Below are 27898 nucleotides of genomic sequence, written 5' to 3' on the forward strand. Positions count from 1 at the left end.
TGAGGGCTAGGTAGCTCTGGGACCTTATGCAAATTACCTAATCTTTAGACTGGCTTCCTTACTTGGAAAGAGAAAAAGTGAAAAGTTCCAAGGTACTTTCCAGCCCCCAATTTACTGATTTGGTAGATGCCAGGATAGTGCTATTAATTGAAACACAAACGTACAAGATCAATAAGCAAAATAAAACTCAGTGTATTCAATGGATTGAAGTGTTTTCTTATAAAGGTTAATTTTAGTTTAAGGTCTATAGACATACTTATGCAAAAACTCCTAGGGTTTTGAATTCTTTGTAATATAAGCGTAGACTTCATGGGACAAATCCAGAAATTGATCTATTAAGAAGCAAATTAGGTATTTTAGCAGTAACTAATTTAGCAGTAAATTTACAAAATTGGGGAACTCAAAGCAGTTATTATTGATCCAGTTTTTTGAGGGAAGAAGGATGTCTCCATGCTATTGATTATAACTCTGGAACATTAGCAGTAGGAATGGAACCTATTCTAAAGGTTGTCTTAGAGAGTAGGGGAAATGACCATAAAGGAATTCTTGTGGAATTTACAAAGCCTATGGCAATCCCAGCTTTTACAGATGAGGAAACCAGTCCAGAGAGATGATTTTCTTAAGGCTTCTTAGCTAGGCAATGGATTCTTTCCTGGATTTATTGTTCCGGCCTGTTACAGGTCATACTTTGCCCCCTTTAAAGCTGTGATGGATTATTAGAAGGAACTTAAGACACTCTTTTACAGAAATGCAGAGCTCTTTTACATCAGAGGAAATAATATTGGTTCCCATTGGGTAACCAGACTAAGGGAATACTTATATATCTGCTCTGTGGCATAACCCACTTTCCACTTCATGCCTCCTCTTCCTTTGTTCTATGTTACCGTAAATCGAGACTGTTTACCATTCCTGCACATGCACTGTGCTTTGCCAGCTCTCTGCTTAGCTTATATCTTTTTTATTCCAAATTTCCTCTTCTGCAGTCCAATCTTATATAAAAGATCACAACCCCTTCCTAAATAAAGGCTGAGCAGCCTGTGCCTCTCTCCCCTCTCCCACCTCTGAATTCAAACATGTCTTCCTGTGTCACATCACAGTCTCCTCTGTACTATACAGAGGTTTCTTAGTTTACTTTTTTCTTCCTTTCTCTTTATTCCTTGTCTTTCATTTTCTTTAAGAAAACACTGTGTGAGAACAGTGCATTTCAAATGGGTTGTTTTGGGAGGCAACAAGTAGCATTTTAAAAAATAGAATAGAAAAATGAAAGACCACATTACTCATTGGACGTGTTACTTGGAGAAATTTGTTTGGGTTTTATATATGCTTGTATATACACATGTGTTCATGTACATGAATGTGTGCATATGTACACACATGCATATGTGTGCAGGTTGCAGTGTAAAATATATTTCTTATTGTGGATCCTGGTCTGAAAAATTAAGACCTTGTCACTGGAAGAAAATCATGTTGCAGTTTACTTATTTAATACTTATTTACTGAGTAACTACTATGTGCCCCACACTTTTGGCTGTGCTTAGGTTATATCAGAAAGTAAAATAGGCAAAGAAACTTGCCCTTGGAGAATTTACAGAGGGGAGAGACAAAGTAAACAAAGTGAAGTGTTTTGGAAGAAGAAAAAATAAAGCAGGGAAAGGGGGCACACGGGGTGGATGAGAAGAGGCCTCTATATGGCCAGGTCAGCCCAAGAGAGATGGGGTGACAGAGGGAGAGGAAGAAGGAGCTGGGGCATGTGGCCATTGTTAGAATTCAGGCTTTCATCTGTGACATGGGGACTCTTTGGTGCTGTCTGTACAGGGCACCTGGGACTTAAATACATGGATCTCAGAAGAGCCCTTAGGAAAAGACCTCATTCCTAAGCAGAGAATCATCTGACACCAGGTACTCCACTGCAGATTACTTTTGCCTTTAGCTTCCTGCTTTGGGGCAGGAACCTGTGTCTTTGATTTTCTCTGAGCACAGCTGGCAGCACAGATACTAGATGTTCAATAAATAAATCCTGAGTTAAGGGGGGGAAACGAAGGATTTTTAGCTTCACAAAAGCGTGTGTCTGTACTAGAGTATATCTGAAGTCAGCTATTGTGAGGTCAGACGGCCTAAAAACTGAATTAGTATTGACCAGTCTTCCAGAAGCCTCCTAACTGGTTTCTTTAAGAATAGGCCCAGCAGATGTTTAGAATATTTTTAGGCACCTGAGGGTAGGAATGTTGCTAGTGGCTAGTCATCATCTCTGCTGTGATTAGATAACAGAAGAGTTTAATAAATATTAATATACACATTGTACTATCTGACTTCACCCAACCAGGAATTCACTTTACACAAGTAACTCCCGATTTGGCAGCATGCTGAACATTTATTTTCATTAGTTGCAAAGGGACAGGGGCTCATGTCCTAGTTCTTAGTCTGTTTTCAAAGAAAGAGAAGTTTTAATGGATTCTTAAACAAATACATGTGTGCTTCTAATGTAGAAAAAGTAGTCTCTCAGGATATACAAATGAATTAAGAAGCTCCTGGAAGGTGCACCTAACTTTTCTGGGGAAGGTGCAGGAGAGAGGTTGTAGGGTGCAGAAGGGGAATTTGTTTGCAGCGGGAGAGAAAAGAGACTAAGAGCTTGAAATGTAAGAGGGCACCTGCCTTCTGGGAACCCCAAAGAATACAAGTGAGACTGGAGCAGAGCTTGCATTTGGACACCTTCTAGGAGAGGAAGGCTGGAGAGAGGCTGAGTCAGGGTGGCTGTAGTCCGCTGAGGAGTCGAGATTTCTCTGAAAGGCAGTGGAGAGTCACAGAAGAATTCTAAGCAGGGCAGTGACGTAAGGAATTACGTATTTCCTACAAACCAATCCAGAGCTCACTTTACACTGGAATAGATTTCTTATGGGCAGGGAGGAGCAAAGGTTGTCAGAGAGTTCACTTGGAAGTCTTGCTGGGATAACTTGGGGAGAAAGAGTCCAAGATAAAAAAAAGAAGAAGAAATGTCTGGTTCAGTGGTTCCCAATCCTGGTTACCCTTACATTTACTTAGGAGCTTTTTAAACGAGATGCAGTCCGGGTCCTCCCTAGAAGGAGAAAATCAGAATACCAGGAGTAGCTCATGGTTGGTGGCTTTAGAAAGCCCCCCCAAGATGATGCCCACCTGTACCCAGGGCTTATAGCCACTGAGATCAAGTGATGGAGACTGTGGTTTGCTTCTCTGTCCTGTGAAATCCACCTGTCAGGTAAAGTCAGGCTCTTGGTGCCCAGCTGTATGACAGTCCTGTAAAATTAGCCACCTTCATGGAAACAGGAGAATTGATAATTTGAAGTAATTATGCCTTCCATTTGAAGGAATTTTTGTGATCAGGGCAGGAATCTTGGTTTAGATCAGAAAGTGTTGCCTGCCTTCATGCAGCTAACATACCCCTCTCAGGATATAAAAGCATAAGCATTTCCATGGATCTTTGCCTGCAAGTCTATCATAGTTTGGGGAATCCAAGGAATCTGGAAAATGCTTGAATTTTCTTAACATTCCTCCAATTCCTTAGAATTTTATTTAAGAGGTTAATTCCACGTAGCATTTGTCCTTGAGTCCTGATTTTGGAGACACATGGCAGAGAAGGCAGAAGTACAAGGGTTCCCACTGTGAAGACAGAGTGAAGGGAAGGTGGAAGTAGTCACATCCGGACCCTACTGCTGTTGCTCAACCGCTAAGATCAGTCAGTTCATCGGAATGATGATGGGCTTAGGGAGTTTCTGTTTAACTTACTGTTGAGGGATAAGGGGAAGACTGGGTCATCGCGTCATGCCAGGAAATGTGCACATATGGCCTCATGGTCCCCAACCATACACCAAAGGTTCTCCTGAACCTTATTCATCTAATACAACTAATTAATAAAGCCAGTTCCAATAAAAATTTCCTGTTTCCTCCTTAACACATTTATCTGTTGTTTGCTTAGCGAAAACCCAGGTCTAAAAGTGTCATTGTATTTCCATTGTATTGTCAGTTTCTGATGGCACTTTTGCCCAGAGGGGAATGTTTTTTAAAAAATCATCCTGATAGTTTTCCCACTACTACTCAGGTATACCAAAAAGTCACACCCTTAGAGCCAATTAGAGGCCTCCAAAAAACAGGGCATGGGGAAATTAGAGTGATGTAGCATGTATGAGGTTTTCTTTAATATTTAAAATGTTCATTGTTACATGTTTTTTCAGGAAGACCAGTCTTACTCATTTCTGTCAGTCTTAGCTCTCTCTCCCACTGTGCCATCTGAATGGAAAGGCAGCTGATGGTTTCAGGAGAGGTGATATATACTTGTTTCTTCATGTATATATCTCAGGGATGGTATCTGTAACCCACATGTTAGGATCAATACGAGAGTTTGGTGAATTCATACATATTAAGTGCTTAGACCTCTAGATAATCAGAAGTGAGATATTTAAAATATTTTAGGAGTTCCCACTGTGGCACAGCAGGTTAAGGATCTGGTGTTCCTACAGCGTAGTATAAGTCAGAGCTGTGGCTTGGATTCTGTCCATGACCTGGGAACTTCCATATGCCTCAGGCGCAGCTGAAAATGAAAAAAAAAAAAAATTAAAAACACTTGCTTAGCTTTTCTCTTTCCATATCTATTTTTGAGCAAGGGCCATGGGGATAGAGAAAAAGTAATTTCCACATCTATTAAAATAAAATATTGAGGAGTTCCCGTTGTGATTCAGTGGTAACAAACCCGACTAGTAACCATTAGGATGCGGGTTTGATCGCTGGCCTCGCTCAGTGGGTTAAGAATCCTGCTTTGCCGTGAGCTGTCTTGTAGGTCGCAAATACAGCTTGAATCTGGCATTGCGGCTGTGGTCTAGGCCGGAGTCTGCAGCTCCGATTCAAACCCTAGCCTGGCAACTAACATATGTCTCAGGTGTGGCCCTAAAAAGACAAAATTGAGCTTTTAGATGTCTTTCCAACAGTATAGTTTTCCAGAAAATGTTTATTTTATTATTTCATTTGTAGCTTCCATAATTCTTTCTGAGACAAGATGTCGATATAAATACATGAAAAATGTTAAGCACAGATAATTCACATTGGACAATTCTGTGTATTCTTTTAGTACAAACATTGAGATTCTTACATATTCGTGTCAGTCTGTCCTTCAACCCTGAATTCAGTCCTGAATCTTATGTTTAATCATGCTGCTTTCATTGCCACACTGAAAAAATTCATGAAAGTAAACCACTGTCATTTATTGCTGCTCTACTGCCATAATGGTTTTTAGTTTGAGTATTAACTAACCCATCCAAAGACAGCAGCTTGCTTTTCCTTTGGCATGTTCAATAAGTACTTCCCTACTTGCTTTAATGAATTTGTTCCTTTTTTTTTTTTTCGCTTTTGAGGGCTGCACTCAAGGCACATGGAAGTTCCCAAGCTAGGGGTCGAATTGGAGCTGTAGCTGCCGGCCACAGCCACAGCAATGCCAGATCCAGAAACGCATCTGACACCTACACCACAGCTGATGGCAATGCCAGATCCTTAACCCACTGATGGGGGCTAGGGATCGAACCCGAATCCTCATGGATACTAGTCGGATTCATTTCTGCTGAGCCACAGTGGGAACTCCAATGAATTTTTTCTTAATTCTCTTTTTTTTTTAAGGGCTCAAGGAACTCAATATATTAAAAAATGCTCTGAAACTATACACTTCCTAGATAAAAGTAACATATATATATATATATATATATATATATATATATATATATATATATATATTTGTCTTTCGAGGGCCACACCTGTGATATGTGGAGGCTCCCAGGCTAGGGGTCCAATCAGAGCATTCACCGCTGGCCTAAATCAGAGCCACAGCAACACAGGATCCAAACTGCGTCTGCGACCTACCCCATAGCTCACAGCAACACTGGATCCTTAACTTGTGGAGCAAGGCCAGGGATCGAACTCCCGTTTTCATGGATGTTAGTTGGGTTCATTAACTGCTGAGCCATGACGGGAACTCCAAAAATAACATATACATACTTCTCAATGATGGACTCTCCACTTTTCTCTCGCTCAGAGGAGAGATGACTGATGAAGATTTGAGTCTGGAATAAATTAAGCACTGTTGAGATATTTATAAATGAGTGAATAGCCTAACATACCTAAGTATGCTAATTGCCTGAGGAAGGTGGCAAGAAGGGTTGAAAGAATATTCTTTGTGCAAACGGAGAAACTAATGAATGCGCCCTGGACCTCCAGCAAATCTGCTTTAATGGGATTGTAAATATGTGCTTGAGTGAATTTGAACACTGTGTGTCAGTTACTCTTGGCCTTTCTGTTTATCAATGCTATCTATGAGATGTTAACCACAGGCAAGTAGAAGCTTTATTAGGCATTTCAGCTTGCCAAGACTGTGGGATTTATTGACTTAATGCCCTTGAGGTCACCTGACTGCCCAGGTCTCCCTACAGTACACTGTCACTGTACTGTTGCACACATCCTACTGGGTGATGGGGCTTTGTCCCATCAGTTAAGTTAGTTCTCTTCCAGGGTGTTAGATGTACTTGTGGCTTTTTATTGCAGTGAGAAGTAAACCATCTAGGCCTAAAATTAATTATTTAATCCTTCTTCAACTTTCTCGTTATACCTTCTTATTTTTTTGGTCTTTTTTTTTTTTTTTTCTTTTTTAAGGCCACACCCGCGGCATATGGAGGTTCCCAGGCTAGGGGTCAAATCGGAGCTGTAGCTGCTGGACTACGCCACAGCCACGGCAATGCAAGATCTGAGCCACATCTGCAATCTACACCACAGCTCACCACAACGCCAGATCTTTAACCCACTGGGTGGGGTCAGGGATCGAACCCATGTCCTCATGGATACTGGTTGGGTGTATAAACTACTGAGCCACGACGGGAACTCCTGATACATATTTTTTAAAGTCAGAAAAAAAATGCACAAAATTTTAAACCATTTGAATAAATGCATTTTGTTTTTTTGTTTTTTGCTTATCCCTTTTTAACAGATGGCACGTTTTGCTTGTATAAAAAAAATCAGTTTATTAAGGACAAAGAAACACACTGAGTTACACATGACTAACATGTTTGTCTGTCTTCTGTTCTGTTCTAGAAATTGAAGCCAAAGAAGCTTGTGATTGGCTACGGGCAGCAGGATTCCCGCAGTATGCCCAGCTTTACGAAGGTGAGCCTGAAACGCCATTCTGTTTTAATCGGCATAATCATATCCGTAGTTCATGATTATCATTGATCTGGGATTTATTTTCAGACGTTATATTATTTATTTAAAGATTTTTGGTAAGGATGGTGTTCCCGTCGTGGCTCAGTGGTTAACAAATCCGACTAGGAACCATGAGGTTGCAGGTTCGGTCCCTGCCCTTGCTAAGTGGGTTAAGGATCCGGCATTGCCATGAGCTGTGGTGTAGGTTGCAGATGCGGCTCGGATCCTGCATTGCTGTGGCTCTGGCGTAGGCTGGTGGCTTCAGCTCTGATTCGCCCCCTAGCCTGGAAACCTCCATATGCCGCGTGAGCGGCCCAAGAAATGGCCAAAAGACAAAAAATAAATAAATAAATAAAGATTTTGGTAAGGAAACAATGTCGTAAGCACCTAAGACCCTACCACCCAAAAAAGCTAGGACCTTGACCTAGCACACCCACCTGCTCTCCCATTTAGCTACTCTGCCATCCCCAAGCCAAAATAACCGTCATCCTGAAACCACGGTTTATCATTCTTTGCTTTCCTTTAATATAGTTTTATTGCATTTCCCTAAGATAAATATTTTTATAAAGTTGTTTTTACCTTTATAAAAAGGGTATAATGCTCTATATAGTCTTATAAGATCTAATTTTTTCACTAATTATTAATAAGTTTCTTCTATTCTGTGCGAACCAAGAGTTCATCTGCCTTGACTGCTGTATGAGGCTCTATTGTGTGGATGTGCCACAGTTTATTTATATCCACACTCTGGTTGGGGGGGGGCAGTTCAGTTTTTTTGTTTTGTTTTTATAAACTGTATTGTTAGGCGCAGTCTTATACTTTTGCGGTACATTGTGCAAAATACGTGGGTAATAGGGAATATGTATGCTCAACTTTATGATTCAAGTTTTTCAAAAGTGCCTGTACCAATTTTCACTCTTCCCTATAATACCTGAAGATCCTGTCTATGCTTTCAATCGTTGATATCACCAGACTTTAATTTTTGCCAGTCAAGTGGATATAAAATGATAGCTTACAGATTTTGACTGCCGTTTCCCTAATCATTAATGATAAGATATGTTTCTGCATGTCATCCGACCATATGTGTTTTCTCTTCTGTGAAATATGGGTTGCCCACTTTACTCCTGAGTTGACTGTGCTTTGTTTTTTTGGATGATTTGTAAGAGCTTTTTTTCTAAATATTAAGGCTCTGTTGGTCATGTGTTGTAGATCTCTTTCCCCAGTTTGCACTTCTTCGGTTGTCATTTGATGAATAATATTTCTCCTACAGCATTCATTTTTTTAATTAAGAAAAAAATGGACCTTTTTTTAAAAAAAAAAAAAATCAAGATCTAGACTGACTTTGTTTTCTCATCAGTGCCCTGGGCATCACTCAGATGCTGAGTCCAAGAATGACAAGCACCTCAAGTCTCCAGCTGCCCATAGTGGGCAGAGTGTGCTCTATGCCTGTCGAGGTGAAAAGGCTGTTCCTTTAAATGGGAGGTTTATTGTTCTCTAGATGAAATCATTTAAAAAGATTTACTGTTGTGAACTCATGAGCTCCATTTTATTGGTGATTTTTCAAGCCAAGTTTGGGTGGATAGTGAGGTGATTCCTAACTTGAGAGCAGATGCCTTCCAAGGCTTCTTCCAACGTGAGCACTTTTTGTTTCCTTAACGCTGCTGAGATGACAGATGTCTCCCATCCATCCATCCATCCATCCATCCAGCTAATCAACAAGCTGTAATTAATTCTGTACCAACAGGAATGCCCATCCCTAAGGTAGATGGTATATATTTTATAGAAATAAAATATACCCCAAAGAGCACCATTAAGGGATTGCCAAAAATTTTATACATTGTTTTGGTCGATTTACATTTTAAAATAGTTATCTTTTCATCTCTTAAGAGAGAAGGAGGGAGGAGCTAGGAGACAGCCATCATGTGACAAAATTGCTAAAGATCCAGGTGAAATGATGTCACTTGTTTTTTCACCAGGGATATTCAACTCTTCTCACAATAAATAGTGATTTAGGAGTTCCCATCATGGCTCAGTGGTTAATGAATCTGACTAGGAATCATGAGGTTGTGGGTTCGATCCCTGGCCTTGCTCAGTAGATTCAGGATCAGCGTTGCCATGAGCTGTAGTGTAAGTTGAAAGACATGGCTTGGATCCTGCATTGCTGTGGCAATGGTGTAGGCCAGCTCCAATCAGACCCCTAGCCTGGGAGCCTCCATATGGCCAGGGTGCAGCCCTAGAAAAGACAAAATAAATAAAGAGTTATTTTAAAATGTGCTTTTGCTCTCTATCCTTCTAGGACGACAACAAGCAGCCTGCTTCCTATAGCAATGGCAGTGGACTCTCAGTTGGAGCTAGTGTCACTGGCATCCTTCTTTAACACATGAGCAAAATGCCATGAACCCATGCTAGGAATGGATACAGTTTGCCAGCTTGAAAGTACTAGCTGGACATGGTCAGCAGGCTCATTGAGGAATTGGAGGGGCAGGGCAAGGGGTGTACTCCTCAGAGGCAAATCGGACAGAGACTCTGGAGATCATTTTTTATTTCCCTAGCTCACTCAGCTAATTTAATTCATTACCACATTACAATACCTGCTCTTCCTCATTATACCCAGACTGGATGTATGATATTTCCCTGTGAAGATAAGTTTAGAATTATTTTATTGTTAGACTATGTAGAATATCTTACTGTTCCTCCATTTCAGAGAGTAATTCCAGTTCCTTTTTCTCTCTTTTTTTAAGGTGTTTGGTTAATGTGCGTGCTTACTATGGTGGAGTTGTTATCTTTCTTTCCTTTAGTAGGATGTTTGATCTGTTAACACAGCACCTCTGTCTCTCAGGAGGGCCTTGGACCTGGTGGAGTTGTGGGGGGGTGGGGGAGTGGATCAGCATTCTATTGGATTTCCAGTTCACAGCTCTCCTGGAGATCAGGAAAGATAATTGCATTTGCAATGGCAGTAACTTGGTTGTCCTTTTGTTCTTCTGTTTAGAAATTAAATTTCCTTCAATTATGTCCATTTTTGGTGTTGGTTTGCTGCCAAGCAGCACTTTCTTGTGATGTGTATGTTTGCTGAGACCCAGTTCCATTCTCTGTCATATGTCTTTCCAAATCCTAAGAGGCAGACTGTATTTTCACAAGTTAGATTTTGGGTCCCTTGGCTTACAAATGTCTTGTAAAGCATAAGCCTACTTTTGAAGTTATACTGTATATTGTTCTGAGTACTTGTAATTTCTCCCCTTCATCTTGCCCCTGTGTGCAGGGTGGGTACACACACACCATCACCACATAGTGACTCACACATTCCTTGATTCCTGTTTAGCTTCATTGGGTCCTTGACAATATATACATCCTGCCCAAATCGGAAGTTTAAATCCTAGCCTGAAGAATTCTGAGAACTACTTCTGTACATCAATAAACCATCATCTCTTCAAAGCTAGTTCTTTTGGGTTGGGGGTTAGGGGGGTAATGCAGTTATTTCACTCTTTGCTTGCATTTAGTCCCTACCTATCCTAGAATTTAAAAACAAACAAACAAACAGAACTTTAAAGTTAACTTGAATTGGGAAGGTAATCTAAAATACAGGTCTGGGTATATACTAAGTTAGGAATTGTGAAAATAACAGTTGCTGTCTCATACACACTTAGCAGGTATGTGAGCTTTATGATTTACATTTATTAAGTATTAAAAACATATTCTTTAAAATCAGCTCTGTTCTTTAATACTTAGAGTGCATGGTGTCTGTTCAGAGTGAAATACAGTTGCCAGAATCTTCAAACAGCTTTACAATCTGCCTTGCTTCTATTTACTAATAGTTTACATTCACTGTGTCTCCTCTTTTATCTCCACTACATTGGTGCCATTAATCATTTGCCTAAGAGACTTGGTCTATAAGGTAATGAAGAGATATAAATCCTGTGATGCTGAATTTCCTAAGTTTCTTCATAAATCTTTAGGCTCAGGCTACTTCATTGGCCTGCCTGTCTTACTATTTACGGGATAGTGTCACTAATCTAACTCTAGCCTTCAGAAAAAAGAAAGAAAGATGCTCCTAAGTGTAATCCTGTAAAACCAGTGATCATAAGTTGGAACCATAAAAACGGTGAACAGTCATGGGCTCCCTAGTCAACCCCAGAACTAGAACACTGCTAAGTACATGCATTCCTAACTCCCCATAGCCTAGTCAGTTTCAGTATGCAGTGTTAGCGCTTGGGAAGCCAAAGGGATTTTGTTGGTTCTGTTAATCACTGGTGTCCCGAAGTGCTGACTTATTTTGCCCATTGCTGACCCACAGCATTGCATAGGAGGACTCTTCCTCATGATATTTTATAAGCCTTCTGCAAGAGAAGGCTTCTTTACCCCACTAGCTCAGAATGCCAAAGATGGATAACAGGCTTTTATCTAAGTGGCAATTCCAGAGCTGTTGTAAATTTCAACAGAGGGACTGCTGGTCTTCTTCCTCCATACTCTTCCTGGGTGTGTTTATCAACAAGGGACAGAAAAGTGAGTTATTCTATTGAGTCACCTTTTCCTCCCTTTCTGCTTTTCAATTCTAATAAACTTACATATTCTTAGAGTAGTGAACTTGTCTGCAGATAAAAGGATTTGGGATTCTATTGTTCTACAGAGGCTGTAGAGCTGTCCTTTTGTTTTAGGGGGAGTTATATAAACTCCTGAAAAGCCATATGGAAGTGCTGGTATTTGTTTAAAAATAGCACATCCTGAGTTCTCTTTAGCTTTTGATGTCATGCAAATGGTTGGATTCCATTGACCGCCACCATTGTTCTCTAGATCTTTCCTTGGCCTGGTTTTCAGTGACCTCTTCCCTAATCATATGTGAGCAAAGGCACACGTGGGATGAGGGGGGAAAAATCTAGCCACATTAAAAAGGAGCTCCTTCTGGTATTCATTCTGGTTTAAATTATAATTTATATAGCAGAAGTCTGTTGCCTGGTGACTTATTTAAAGGTGGAATAGTGTTTTGAACTGCTTACCTTTGACCACAGATATTTGAGTCTGCAGACCACTTTATATCCAGGTTCATTTAGAACACAGATGGAATTGTCTTAAGCTGCTTTACTTTCCCATAGCGCTGAAAAGGGAATGGAGCGTGCCCCCCACAGTAAGTATTCAGTAATTGTTTTGGAGTTCCCATTGTGGCTCAGTGATTAATGAACCTGACTAGCATCCATGAGGACTCCAGTTTGATCCCTGGCTTCACTCAGTGGGTTAAGGATCTGGGGTTGCTGTGAGCTGTGGTGTAGGTTGAAGATGCAGCTCTGATCCCACGTTGCTGTGGCTCTGGCACAGGCCAGTGGCTACAGCTCCGATTCGCCCCCTAGCCTGGGAACCTCCATATGCCACAGGAGCGGCCCAAGAAATGGCAAAAAAAGACAAAAAGAAAAAAAGAAAGTATGTTTTTTAATTATTCTGAAGAATATTAATTTTCATTTATATCAATGCCTTTATTTACAACATTTCTGTTGTCTAAGTTAATTCTACTGATTATAGCTCTGATTCCACCCCTAGCCTGAGAACCTCCATATGCTGCGGATGCAGCCCTAAAAAGACAAAAAAATAAATAAATAAATAAAAATAACTTACCTGGTTTTTATGGTTTTTTCCCCTCCCATGCTAAACTGGGCTAGACTGATAACTTAGGTGCTCAATAAATGTATTTGTTTTTATTTTTCTTGTAGATCTCCTGTTCCCTATTGATATTTCCTTGGTCAAGAGAGAGCATGATTTTTTGGACAGAGATGCTATTGAGGCTTTATGCAGGTAAATGGAAATATTTTGGGTGTTTTCTTCCTCTTTTTCATCTTTTTAAGAACTTAATACTGATCTCGCTGATGAGTTTGCTTTTGTTCAAATTTTGTCAGGTTCTTGATTAATAAATGGAATAGTGATTTACTTCATTATAAATCATATGTCTTTTAATTAAAATAAGTGGCTTCCTGTTAATTAGTACTGTCATTAAAATAGTGCTGTCCCAGGGAGTTCCTGCTGTGGATCAGCAGGTTAAGAACCTGACTAGTAATCCATGAGGATGCAGGTTTGACCCCTGGCCTTGTTCAAAGGGTTAAGGATCCAGCATTGCTGTGAGCTGTGGTATAGGTTGCAGACATGGCTCAGATCCAGCGTTGCTGTTTCTGTGGCTGTGGTGTAGGCTGGCAGCTGCAGCTCCAGTTCAACTCCTAGCTGGGAACTTCCATATGGGCAGCTTCAGCCATAAAAAGAAAAGTAAAGAAAAAAAAAATGACTGTTCTATGTTCTAGGATGTACTCAGATAGCACCATTCCATATTTGATACCATATGGTTGTTGAAACAGGTAAGTTTAGGCAGGATGAAAACTTGGAATGTGTTTTTTTAAAGACAGTGCAATTCACTGCATGGCCCCAGCCAGGTACCCTCATAGAGTCAAATCCACTGAGGTGTTGAATGGAAATAATACACTCAAGAGGAATAAATACAACTAGGGGGACTTTGGCAAACTAGGGGCAGGAGGACCATTGTTTCAATCCTAGGAAAGCATCTCTGAACTGCTTCAGCTTCCCCAGGTACACAGTGATAACAATGGGATTAAATAAGGCTGTAAAATAACTCAGCACGGCCTTTAACATAAAGTAGACAGGTAGTAAATGAGCATTTATGTGAAATGTGAATAAAACTGTCAGAAACCCTTGTTTATGGTGCTGGTGGGTCTCCTGGCTGAGGAGCATCTGGTAGTAATGAAACAGGCAGCAGACAATAACAGGACCCTGATAATCCTTTCAAACTCTTCTCCACATATTATTCATTAAGTTAATCATCCTTTGTAATTTTTCTAAAAACTTAGAAGCCATCAAAGCTGAATTCTAGGGGGAAAAATTATGCACACACAAAATTCACTTGTTGATTTGATAGTAAAATTAAAATAAACTTTCTTTTTAATTGCAAAATTAATTTTTACTTGGAAAAACATCGTTAAGGTTGAATGACACCTAGCATTTATTTCCCCTTTATAGGCCAGAGAAAGCAGATGTAGCGCCATGAAAGTTTTATTTCTTGCCTTTCTTATGTAATACAATGATTTTTGAAGCACCTAACTTAAGTAGAGGTGTTAGGGAAAGATAGGTGTGATGTTTAGAATGAAGTGTGGAATAGACTAGTTCTCCTAGCTTAAGAAAGGAAAAAAGGCCACATTAACCACAGAAACAGTGTCACTTTTCAAATCCAATTGCATGACTGCTTAGAAATGTCCAGGGTGTGTACACATTTTCTGAAGGAAACCTACTTCCAAGTCCCCCACTGTAGTGTGTAATAGCATGGTTATGTCATCTGGAATGAAAAAATGTCACTAACACCATTTAGGAGGGAAAAAGTCAGCATCTGGAATATAAACTACTCCAGACGTATTTGAAATGTTTTAATGCTTAGCTGTGTGGCAGAATTAATTTCTTTTCAATTCATCATGGGTGATAATGCATAAAAATGAGGTCACTCTTAAGATGTACCCTAGGAAATATGTACTCATTGAGTCAGATCATCCATTTCGCACATGTCAGGCTACTTAGTGAGTGGGCCCAGGGAGAACAGCAAGAGCTTAGACATTCCTGCATCACAAAAGTATCACTGCAGCATTGCGGCCCCAAGGATTATGATCAAACTCTTGAATGCTTTTTTATTTTCTTTAGTATCAGTTTGAAATAGAGCTACCCTGTTCTGAGAAGGGCTTCCTCTGCCCTTTGTGGTTTACATTGGCTCTCAGCACTGTCTGAGAAGCTACCTCTCTGGTGTTTTGTTTTGTTTTTTTTTTTAATTTTTTTATTAAAGTATAGTTGATATACAATGTTCCTTCAATTTCTGCTGTACAGCAAAGTGACCCAGTCATAAATATGTGTGTATGTGTGTGTGTGTGTGTATGTACACATTATTTTTTTCACACTGTCTTCCATAAAGCTCTAACCCAAGAGATTGGACGTAGCTTCCTGTACTGTACAGCAGGACGTCATTGCTTATCCATTCAAAATGTGATAGTTTGCATCTACCAACCCCAAACTCCCCATTGATCCCACCCCCTCCCACCTCCCTCCTGGCAAACACAAGTCTGCTCTCCATGTCCATGATCTGTTTTTGCTTTGTATGTAAGATCATTTGAGCCATATTTTAGATTCCACATATGAGTGATATCTATGGTATTTGTCTTTCTCTTTCTGACTTAGTTCACTTAGTATGAGAATCTCTAGTTGCATCCATGTTGCTTCAAATGGCATAATTTTGTCCTTTTATGGCTAAGCAGTATTCCATTGTATATATACCACATTTTCTTAATCCATTCATCCATTGATGGACATTTGAGTTATTTCCATGAATAACTATTGTGAATAATGCTGCAGTGAACATAGGGGTGCATGTATCCTTTTTTTGTTTTTTTTGTTTTTGTTCTTTAGGCCTGTACCCACGGCATATAGAAGTTCCCAGCCTAGGGGTCAAATCAGAGCTATAGCCGCCGGCCTACACCACAGCCATAGCAATGTGGGATACAAGCCATGTCTGTGACCTATACCACAGCTCACAGCAACGCTAGATCCTTAACCCACTGAGCGAGGTGAGGGATCAAACCCACATCCTCATGGATACTAGTCAGATTCGTTTCCACCATGCCACAACAGGAACTCCCAAATGTATCTTTTTGAATGAAAGTTTTGTCTGGATATATGCCCAGGAGTGGGATTGCTGGATCATATGGTAGTTCTATATTTAGTTTTATGAGGAACCTCCATACTGTTTTCCATAGTGGTTGTACCAATTTATGTTCCTACCAAGAGTGAAGGATGATTAAAAAGCTGCCTCTCTTTGAAAGGAATAACTATATACTCTTAGATCTTTACTGAAAGGAAAAGACTAAGAACAGCTAGACCTCAATCTCTCTTTGGGGTTCTGATTGGGCTTCATTTTCTCTTATGCGTAGAGTGATACCTCATAGTCTGACTGTAAGAAGGAAATGCACAGATAGATGTCCAAGTGCTTTAAAAATTTAAAAATTATCAGACCTAGAACTGACCACCCAGATTTGAGTATGTGGGGAAAGCTGGAGGTTGGATTCAGAATTCACAGGAACAGTCATCACCTCATTTGTAATGGAAAACCCAAGGGCTTTTGTCCACATGTTCACATAAATAGGTTTCTTTTGGCAAATGATTTGCCTTTGAGAAAGCCAAACAGATATTTCAAAGAAAAAGATGGAGGCAAGCATGTTCCTTGGAAATGTGCTGTGAGTTCTGAGTTGTCAGCAAGATAGTTGGGGATACTTGTTTTACTCAATGATGTGACATTCATCTCATTTGCTAGACTAACCTCTTTACATGCTCTCAGGTCAGCAAATCATGAAGCTATAGTATTGTGCCTTGTACACACATTTATCAAGTTCTTTCTAAATGGACAGACTTTTTGTAGACTTCATCTTTTGCCTTGTTGAAATATTTTGTGCAGTATATTTTAAATATATATGGTAATATAGTTACAGAAACTTAAATGGAAGATTTTACTTTTTTTTTTGGCCACACCTGCAGCATGTGGAAATTCCCGGGCCAGGGATTGAACGGGAACCACAGCTGCAGTGACAGCACCAGATCCTTAAATTACTGCACCACAAGGGAACTCCCTGGGAAGTTTTACTTTAATAAAATATTATTAAATATTTAGTTTAATATTTTTACTCTAAATAAAAAAATTTTAGATTTGTTTTCAATGAAATCATTCTTACATTGTTTCTCTTTCCTGACACCCCGCCCCTACTCCAGTCCTGAGAGACAGATAACTGTGCACACTTGCACTCATGTGCATGCACCCACACGGATGAAATGCTTCCCTATACACGCTAGTAGACACTCCCATGTTCTGTTTAAAGATTATTAGTAACATTTGTATGTTTACAACATTTGCAAATTTTAGAGCTCTTTTGGTCAAAAATCTTGTAGGAGCTGATCTCTTAACACAGGCTACTTAGAGCAGAAGACCTGTAGACTAAATGTTTTCTGGAGAATGATAATGATACTGTCTTAAATATAAAGTTTAGTAATGGCCAAAAGTCATAATTATGCATCTGCCAGGTTTTTGGATATGGATTGTGACCTAACATTCTTACATGCACACCTGTCAGGGTTTATATACTCCTTGACTTGGAGAGATTGGCGTTTGTCCCAGTGTTGATTGCTTTGCTGTATCATCCAACCCTGATTATAAGCCAAGATGCTGAGAGCATCTCATTCAGTATTAAATACTGGAGGAGTGATTCACTTGTCTTGAGGTATATACAGGTGATAATGCAAACTATGGCCTGTTCTTAGAGTACCTTTTCTGAAAATGTTCTTTGTGTCTCTAGATAGCTTCTACAAAATATTCCATATTGCTATTTTCAGTTACAAGTGACTCCCGTGAATACACCAACAAATTACAATCATAAATAGATTCCCATGGTGTCATCTTCAGTGTGCACTTAATTGTAAAACAGCTCTTGAGGTGCCTCAGCTTTGGAAAGCAGATGGCTACATGGTTTCAACTGTTCCAGGCCTATGAAGAGAAAGGCAATTGCATAATTCTAAGAAAATATCTTTAAGGATTGGAACAGTTTTATTTGTCAGGTCTACTTGGGAAATTGTTCCTTTCTCACCTCTCTTCTGCTTTCCCTGTTTTCAGTTTGAGTACACGAGGCCCAGATCCCCACTCACCATGCTTTTATCAGGGTGAGTGCAGCTCCCTGCAGCAAAGCTCTTGAACCTTTGATGGCTCACCCTGTGCTCCCTCCCCCTTCAGAGCGGAGTACAAGTTGCCCAGCAGATAAGACTGACACATTCCTGAGGAGCTGAGCCAGTGAGGGCCCTGGGAGGGGGGTGGAAAGGACCAGGGCTTCTGGACAGATGGTGTAAGATACCAGTGTCCTAACACTCACTGGTGGAGTCATACTTAGATAGAAGCTGCTCCCATATAGTATCATGATTAACATTTATTTTAGAAAGAAATGCAGAAGATACAGTTTTTGAGGGCCAGAGCCACCTCATTTTTGTCCTGTGGCCTTGGACAAAGTTTGTAACTACTCCAAGCCCCCATTTTCTCATCTATAAAGTGAAGTAGTAATATCTCTACCAGAGGGCTGCCGTGAGGACCAAGATGGAATAATATATATGAGGTACAAGGCACAGTGCCTGACCCAGAGCAAGCCCCTGACTCGTTGAGCCAGAATCACTACTTCTGGTCAGTACTGTCTCCCTCTAAATCCCTTATGTTCTGCCACTTTGGAGGTCTCTAGGGGACAAAGGAATAGCATGGAAACCTCAAGGCAAACCTTCTGGGCTTTAAAATTGGCATGCCATTAGCTTAGTGCTACCTAGAGAAAACGATAATGTTAACCTTTACAGAACTGGCCTCCTGGGTCTTTTGCATTTGACTCAAATCTAGACCTTTGTGAAGTAAACTTCATCTTCTTCAGATGGACAGGCACTGCACAGGCATCCAAGCCTAGTAATCTTGGTTATAAACACCGCTCAACCATTAAAGCCCAGATCAAGTCAAGCGGGTATTTGATTACAGGTTTGATTAATGAAACCCAGACCTAAGACTAACCGTAACCATCCTGGATTCTTTAAATCTTGAAGACATTTGAGAACTAAAACACTGTGAGTAGAAGTCATTTAAGTAATAGATGCCTCTGAGAGAGGGACTTATGTCCACTCATTTTAACATCTGTGGACTTTTTCTTAGTTATTTGTTTTCTTACCCTTCCCATCAACAGAGAGAATTTTCCTGAACAGGGGTGCTCTTGGTTATCTTTGTTTATTCTATAAACAGTCTACCACATAATCTATGAAATCAAGGACAGTCTTATCAGCAGGCAAAAATACTTTCTACCCTCCTACCTTCAAGTTGTTAGACAAGCTGCAAGAACAGGATCAAAAAGATAGAGCCTTGAAAAGGGCTCATGGTCAGTTTGAATTTGTGTGTATTAAATGCTCTTGTCTATGGAAATGGATGAATTGGAATCTTAGGGAAAACTGGAAAACTGATGGTATAAGACAGCAGATAGGGTAAATGTCCATTTGAGAAAGATGAAGCAATGGTCATCTGGAAGATGTTAGAAAGAATTGGGGCCTGAAAAGCTGTCATTCACACTTTTGCATGCCATTTATTCCTACGTATGTAAAGGGTTTCTTTTTCTTTTTTTTTTTTCCAGCTGTTTCATTGTTTTCCAGTGAAGTGATTATTTTTTTGAGTATTTCATTTTCAGTGAAACTAAATTATTTTCCTAATTTTAAATTACTACTCTGGCAGGGGTAAAAAAAAAGTATTCAGAATAAAAGTGACTCCTGTTACAAAGAAAAATCTGATTCACTACTTATTTTTAAACTCTAAAGATGTCAACCCTTGAAGCTGCAGTATACACAATTTTAATTATTTGCCCCATTGCTGTGACTATACCATGCATTATCCTGTCTTGTACAGGAACTTGTAAAAAAGAATTGGGTATTAAAGAGGGCTCAAATTTCCTTTCTATACAGAAATCACTGAACTTTTTAACAGGCTATCTAAGATGAATATTTGTCAGAGATAACTAAAAATTGTTTTATTTTTATGTTTAAATTTTGATTTAAGATGAATACACTTTATTTACCGACAACTCTGGTTGGTTCCTTGCTGCTGTTCCTATTTCTATGAAAGGAGGCGTCCCTGGTTTTTATTTGTTGGCACTGGGTACCTGATGGCTCAACCTAGAGACTCTTGGAAGAATAAATTTCCTCATTGAGAGTTTGTCCTGTGAAGAATAAGAGGCACCTGACAGAACCACCACAGTGCGCCATTCATTGTACTATAAAGTCATATTAAATTTAAATGAAAAAGCTTGCAAAATACAAAGGTATTTTTAAACTATTCACTTTTTAAAGAAGTTTCGAATACTCCTCTAAATTGTAGATGTTAATGGATTCAAAGAAACCCAAACCTGTCAACTGTTTGGAAGAAATATTTATCCACCCGTCAGTGGTTCTCTGACTTTGCTAATGTTATTTCTTTGCTCTGTAGGCGTCTAAATACTTTAAACAAATGTGCGGTGATGAAGCTGGAAATTAGTCCTCATCGGAAAAGAGTGAGTATATGAAATGCATAGCAGGATGAGAGGAAAGGGGGCAGATCAAAAACTGGCTTATGTGTTTCATTTTAGGTTTTGTTTCTCTAACTCTTACTTCTTTGTTCCAAAAATATCTACATTTTAAATGTTATAATCCAGTCAGATTTACCAAAAACTGTGTAGCCTTATGTAGTTGAAACTAATAGCTGCAGCCAGCGAAGAAATTGTGTCTTTTCTTTTCTTTTTCCTTTTCTTTTTAGAGCCGCATCTGCAGCATATGGAAGTTCCCAGGCCAGGGGTCAAATCGGAGTTGCAGCTGCAGGCCTATGCCACAGCCACAGTAATGCCAGATCCGAGCTGCATCTGTGACCTATACCACAGCTCATGGCAAAACCGGATCCTTAACCCACTGAGTGAGGCCAGGGATCGAACCCACATCCTCAAGGATACTTGTCGGGTTTCATTACTGCTGAGTCACAACAGGAACTCCAAATCGCGTCTTTTCTACTGTTCTTGATCTGAACAGATCATCTGTGGTTTTGCTTCATTAACTCTATGCCTATGACATATTAAAGGGATGAAGCTTAAGGAATTCCTGTAGATTTTGCATGGCCTCCCTATAGAAATTAAGGCTGGAGTTCTTGGGAACTCTCTCTTCCCATATATAACAGTGACTGTGTTATAGAGACAGCAGTGAGGGCTGGCTGGGGGCTTATGGAAGAATAACAGAGATTTGGAGGGAGAAAAGGAATTAGAGGAGGAAGAAGGGAGGGCAGGAAACCCCACACATTCTAGTGACATGGCACGTAATTCGTAAGACCGAATTGGTCTTTTCTTCTCTGTACAAAATGTGAGGGCTGCTTATGAGATCTTAGGAGAAGAGGAGGGTGCAGGAGTGGGAGTGAGTGTCACAAATTAGAGTAAACAAGAGTAAGTTGGGTCAAAGAACATATTTCTGACTGTCCAGAGTACCAATTTTAATTATCTTAACCTGCCACAAGTGGCTTTCTTGGGGGAGTTAAACCTCTTAAACAAATGAACTGGAACCTCACACCCACTGAGCTGTGGAGAGGAGCCTGGCAAGTCAGCGTTTAGTACTCTCCACTCCTTGTCCTATGAAACTGGGGTCACATGAGATTCTCCACATCAGTGGGAAGGTCATGTGTCACGCTGAACTGGGCCTTTTGATATCCCACCTGAGAGGCTCAGATGCAGCGGTCTGTCATAGCATAACCCCGAGTCCTGCCTATAAATGAGGCATCATCAGCGGAGAGGGTACCCCATGTTTGCAAATGTTACGTGCTGTCAGGACCGGGTGTTGGTGAAGTCTTTTTAAATGGAGCATGTCGAGGTTGAAAAGTCACAGGACACTTGTGGTAGTAACACTGGTTCCCATGTTGGTGTGGGAGGGAACGAAAGGGAACAAGTAGGAGGCTGTACCCACTGAAGAGATGGGATGACTCACCTTGCTTCCTGTCTCCATTAATCTCTTAGAAGAGATCTTATGAATTTTTAGGGTAGCTAGAGATTTCAGTCACCACGCCTCTTAAAGTGTTTAAAAACCACCTTTTTAATTGCAAAAGAGAAGATAAACACATACTATCAACAGACAGCAAAGTTGGAGGCAGACCAGAGGGAGTCCTACCATTGTAGACTCCAGTTCAAAATATTTTACATGCCAGAAATTTTCACAGATCTCAGAGGTTTCCTCTGCAAATAATTAAAGGTCAGCTTATAGATCCCAGAGTCTCCATGAAATAACTCATATTTAGCATGAAACACTTTGTCAGGCTTTTACCTCTTCAGTTCTTTACATACCTCTTAGTTATTTTTTTAAAAAATAATAAAATAAAAATGTAAGGGGGGAATCCTCCCAGGTGGCGTGTTGTAATCAATGCCTCCTGGCCCCTGGCCCCTGGCCCTCAGCACATGCCCCACTCCCTGCTATCTCCCAGCCCCAGGGCATGAATGGCTCTATTCCCTCTTTGCAGAGTGAGGATTCGGATGAGGATGAGCCTTGTGCAATAAGTGGCAAATGGACTTTCCAGCGGGACAGCAAGAGGTGGTCCCGGCTTGAAGAATTTGATGTCTTTTCTCCAAAGGAAGACCCCATTCCTGGGTCCCCAGACAATTCTCACCTGAAGAACGCCCCGAGCCATGAAAGCATGCTGACGGACCTCAGCGAGCGCCAGGAGGTGGCTTCTGTCCGCAGCCTCAGCAGCACCAGCAGCCTTGCCACCCACACACCCCACTGTGGGGACACAGCCACCACCCGGACTAATTCGGTCATCAGCGTCTGCTCTTCTGGCACCTTTGTAGGCAACGATGACTCCTTCTGCAGCCTGCCCTCCCCCAAGGAACTGTCCAGCTTCAGCTTCAGCATGAAAGGCCACGAGAAGAGCACCAAGTCCAAGACACACAGTCTGCTGAAACGCATGGAGAGCTTGAAGCTCAAGGGCTCCCACCACGGCAAGCACAAGGCACCCTCCAAGCTGGGGCTGATCATCAGCGGGCCCATCCTGCAGGAGGGGATGGATGAGGAGAAACTCAAGCAGCTGAACTGTATGGAGATCTCCGCCCTCAACGGCAACCATATCAATGTCCCCATGGTACGAAAGAGGAGTGTCTCCAACTCCACGCAGACCAGCAGCAGCAGCAGCCAGTCTGAGACCAGTAGCAACGTCAGCACGCCCAGTCCTGTCACCAGGACCCGCAGCCTCAGTGCCTGCAACAAGCGGGGAGGCATGTACTTAGAGGGCTTCGATCCGTTCAATCAGTCCACATTCAACAACATCATGGAACAGAACTTTAAGAACCGCGAGAGCTACCCAGAGGACACAGTGTTCTACATCCCGGAAGATCACAAGCCTGGCACTTTCCCCAAAGCCCTTTCCAATGGCAGTTTCTCTCCCTCAGGGAATAACAGCTCTGTGAACTGGAGGACGGGAAGCTTCCACGGCCCCGGCCACATCAGCCTGAGGAGGGAAAACAGTAGCGACAGCCCCAAGGAACTTAAAAGACGCAATTCCTCGAGCTCTATGACCAGCCGCCTGAGTATCTATGACAACGTGCCAGGCTCCATCCTCTATTCCAGTTCAGGTGACCTGGCTGACCTGGAGAACGAGGACATCTTCCCTGAGCTGGATGACATCCTATACCACGTGAAGGGGATGCAGAGGATAGTCAACCAGTGGTCGGAGAAGTTTTCAGATGAGGGCGACTCTGACTCAGCCCTGGACTCGGTCTCTCCATGCCCTTCCTCTCCCAAGCAGATACACCTGGATGTGGACAATGACCGAGCTACCCCCAGTGACCTGGACAGCACAGGCAATTCACTGAATGAACCTGAGGAGCCCTCTGACATCCCGGAAAGGAGGGATTCTGGGGTTGGGGCCTCCCTGACCAGGTCCAACAGGTAAGAGCTTTCCTTCCCTCTCCAGTTTGGGGAGGGGGGATAAGAAAGGAGCTGCTTCCTCATGAGTAAGGCAGATGGGATTAAGTCTGGCATGAATAGCCATGGAAGTACCTAAGGAAAGTGACAGACCCGGAACTCCTACCTACCATCCCAAAAGGATGAATATTATTAGAGTTCCCTGGTGGCTCAGTGGGTTAAGGATCAGGTGTTGTCACCACTCTGGCTCAGGTCACTGCTATGGCATGGGTTTTGTCCCTGGCCTAGGAACTTCATGCTGTGGATGTGGCCAGAAAAAATAAAAAATTTTTAAAAAATGAATATTGTTTAGAGGGTACTGGAGTTTCAGTTTGGGAAGATGAAGTAAGTTCTGTGGATGGATGGGAGGGATGGTTGTACAGCCACTGTGGATGTCCTTCATGCTTAATGTACTTCAGGGTACACTTAAAAGTGGGAAAGACAGTAAATTTTATGTTATATATATTTTACCGGGGGGGGGGTGGACGGAGACTGGAATGCACGTTGAGTCAGTCTTCTCAGTTCCTAAATAAGAAGCCAGTGAGCAACCCACTGCTGACTTTGTGTCTACCCCTTAGAAAGCCTCTGCACTCATGCACATCCCGCTGCCTTCTCTCACAGGCACAGGCTGAGGTGGCACAGTTTCCAGAGCTCTCATCGGCCAAGCTTAAACTCTGTATCACTGCAGATCAACTGCCAGTCGGTGGCCCAGATGAACCTGCTGCAGAAATACTCCCTCCTGAAGTTAACCGCCCTGCTGGAGAAACACACGCCTTCCAATAAGCATGGTTTTAGCTGGTAAGGGTTTAAACTGCTCAGTGAATTGTAATTGAAATTGTTTTCAACCAGCCCCAGGAGGCTGTTCCAGCCCTGAGGATGTGACAGTTGGATCTGGTGTCTTTAGTCCACCCTCCTAATGCAATCAGCTTCTGCATTCTTGTGGCCACATTTGATACTGCTTAAGCCTGCAGAGTTTCAGGGAATGTCCATCAGGCTTGCTTGATTGAGTTTTCGGTGCTCTGAGTGACAAATGGCCAGTGGATGGGATAAGAATGACTCCTCCATGTTATTTTACTGGCACTTCTTTCCCAGTGATAGAAAGAGCCCACAGTAGGCAACTACATGTACTAGATCACATCCTATTTTGGAGGGTAGGGAAGAAAACTGTTTGGATAATAAGATGTTTTGAGACCAACTCTGAAAGACTTCTACATGGGTTTGTAACCCTTTTGATGTATGTTTTTAGAAATAATTTTTGATGTAAATATCTGTAGCATCGCTTAAAAATCTACCTGGGCTAAAGAGTTTAGGTTATGCTTTTTCCAACAAAGATTCTTTGCACAGTGAATAATCAGTTCTCCACTCTAAGATAATAAAGACTGAAATATATATGAAGGTAAAATTTATCAGGTGAACTGTCCATAATTTCTTTGAAAAATATGGCCCTTGGTGTGCAGAATGTGAGATATAGACTCTTGAGCTGGATGGGTCATGGATATGACGTATTATGCACGTATCTTAATTTTTCTACTGAGTGCAAACCAGAGGAATGTCTCTGTCTAGGTTGACGTCCCAGTGCATTTTGCAGTGTCAGCTGGGTATCCTTAAGTCTTTTTACTAGTCTAAGTGTTCATTATCTACTTGCACAACTACCACTCTTTATGGAAACAGAGAAGCAGCCCATTTCATGAGTGGCGCTTGGTGACAAACCAGTTGCTCGAGAGAGTCGACAGAGCAACGTAACTGTTCTTTCTCCAGCTCCTCCCCTCCTCAGGACTCTAGTGAGGTTAACTTCAGCATCAAAGCACCTCCTGTTCAAAGGCTGTTATTATGTGAGCCCTGCTAAATACAGAAGTTGTTTGTTCTGAATGACAGAAATAAGTATTGACTGGTTTATCCCCACATGCTTCAGATTCTCGGTGGAGATCGTAATGTGTTCCTTGTACATTCCGCCGCTGGGCTTTTCTCCCCCGACAAAGCGAGTATTATGCACACTTATAGCTGTGATACCATATATTTAACTGTATGGAAATATAAAGTTGGCTCTGCACGTCAGTTTTACCTTTCCTAGAGCTATAAACAGTAACACGCTGTGGCTGTTGGTTAAGCATCAAAAGTCAAAGCAGTCTGTCTTTCGCCGTGTTCCCTTGTGTTTCAAGCCAGAGTTTCCCTGCTGCTATTTAAAACTGCATATTTTACATTCTCATTTCTGAGTTGCCCACCCTACCCCCTCCCCACCAAACCCTCAAGAATCTGAAAATCCACAATATTTCTTGAGTTCTGGTCAGTTTTTCCAGTGAGTCAAAACCAAATGTTAAAGCCTCTCCTTGTGGGATCCATGGAGTAAGCAGAAATTCTGCACAAAGTTCTTTTCCTGTTCGGCCTTGCCCTTTCTTGTCCCATTTAGAGAGGTCATTTGTAGAGCTGACATTTCTGCTTGACAGCATTAAAGGCATGACATCGGTTTCCTGCTGTTGCATATACTGCTCAGGCTGGACCTGGTTTCAGGACTCCAGGGAGCCCGGGTAGGCGCACAAAACACTCATTGTTCTTTTCTGTCTTCCTTCAGAAACCTAAAGATGTTATATTCTTTGGGGTCATCAGCAGGAGAATTTATTTTGACTTTGGGTCATTAGCTTGGCCCCCACTGTTGAGCTCCAGGGTTGGCTCTCATTACGTGGGACCCAGCATCATGCATTTGCTATTTTCTCATCCTGATCTTTTTTTACCCTAAGTTCTTTGGATTTCTTCAAGAACTTAGGAGTGATTCTTGTCCATTTTCAGGACAAATAGGGACTTGTTTTTCAACTCTGAAGTGCCTGATTAGGGTCCTGACTGTTGCTTTCTCCTCCTGCTCCTTGCTGTGACGCCACTTTGTAAGGAAGCCCATCAGCTCCCTTAGGAACATTGACCCAATTTTCAGAGTTAACAGTGGAAGGAGAGTCTTCAGCTGAGGGTATGTTACTGAACTTCACAGCCCCAACTCTTAGAAGACCTGGGGCAGCACTGTTCAATAGAACCATCTGTGGTGGTGGAAATGTTCTATATTTGCATAGTCTAGAATGTAGCTGCCAGACGGCCACAAATGTCGAGTGAGTGGCCACAGATGTCGAGTGATCGCTTCAAATGTGGCTGATACAACTGAGAGACTGAATTTGTAATTTTGTTTCATTTAAATAGAGACCTGATTAGCAGAGCTCTAGAGAGGAGAGGGTTTACCTGCAGAGATGGACAAAACGTAGACAGACCAGTAAACCTATCCTTCCCACCCCCAATATTCTTTCAATAGGGCTGTGCCCAAGTTCATGAAAAGGATCAAGGTTCCAGACTACAAGGACCGGAATGTATTTGGGGTCCCTCTGACAGTCAATGTGCAGCGCACAGGACAGCCCCTACCCCAGAGCATCCAGCAGGCCATGCGCTACCTCCGCAACCATTGTTTGGATCAGGTGAGAGCTGCTGCCTGCATGGGAGCTCAGGCACATTCATTTTTTTCTAGTTTTGCAGTGAAAACGTTCCTTCTCTTTCGGGGTTTAATGCTTTTTTTCCCAACAGGTTGGGCTCTTCAGAAAATCAGGTGTCAAATCCCGGATTCAGGCTCTGCGCCAGATGAATGAAAGTGCCTTAGATTGTGTCAACTATGAGGGACAGTCTGCTTATGATGTGGCAGACATGTTGAAGCAGTATTTCCGAGATCTTCCTGAGCCACTAATGACAAACAAACTCTCAGAAACCTTTCTGCAGATCTACCAGTGTAAGTGTTCTTTGATCTTAACGTCGTTGGTGGGGAAAGGTGGAATCAGCTGAAGCCTGTAGCTCCCTTTGGTTTTTTGGGGTTTTGGTTTTTTTTTTTTTCTTTTTTGGCATTTCTAGGGCCGCTCCCGCGGCATATGGAGGTTCCCAGGCTAGGGGTCGAATCGGAGCTGTAGCCGCCCGCCGGTCTACCTCAGAGCCACAGCAACACGGGATCCGAACCATGTCTGCAATCTACACCACAGCTCACAGCAACGCCAGATCCTCAACCCACTGAGCAAGGCCAGGGATCGAACCCAAGACCTCATGGTTCCTAGTCGGATTCATTAATCACTGAGCCACAATGGGAACTCCCCTGTAGTGCCCTTTGATGTCATTCTTTTGGACCCTTGTAATGACCTCTTGGAAACAT

At 41.7% G+C, this 27898-nt stretch overlaps 1 protein-coding gene across 3 annotated transcripts in view; it reads left to right on the forward strand.

Annotated features, from left to right (window-relative positions):
• The window catches only part of LOC125122935 (rho GTPase-activating protein 7), a 175811-nt gene that overhangs the window by 136718 nt on the left and 11195 nt on the right, over nucleotides 1-27898 (forward strand). For all 3 annotated transcript variants that reach the window (XM_047771896.1, XM_047771895.1, XM_047771897.1), the window contains exons 2-8: nucleotides 7099-7170; nucleotides 12900-12981; nucleotides 20258-20321; nucleotides 22295-23718; nucleotides 24355-24531; nucleotides 27023-27182; nucleotides 27289-27487. In XM_047771896.1, the coding sequence (XP_047627852.1) occupies nucleotides 7099-7170; nucleotides 12900-12981; nucleotides 20258-20321; nucleotides 22295-23718; nucleotides 24355-24531; nucleotides 27023-27182; nucleotides 27289-27487 (2178 nt within the window). The remainder of the gene's footprint in view (nucleotides 1-7098; nucleotides 7171-12899; nucleotides 12982-20257; nucleotides 20322-22294; nucleotides 23719-24354; nucleotides 24532-27022; nucleotides 27183-27288; nucleotides 27488-27898) is intronic.

This window comes from Phacochoerus africanus, chromosome 3 (assembly GCF_016906955.1).
Source record: "Phacochoerus africanus isolate WHEZ1 chromosome 3, ROS_Pafr_v1, whole genome shotgun sequence".
Taxonomy (NCBI): domain Eukaryota; kingdom Metazoa; phylum Chordata; class Mammalia; order Artiodactyla; family Suidae; genus Phacochoerus; species Phacochoerus africanus.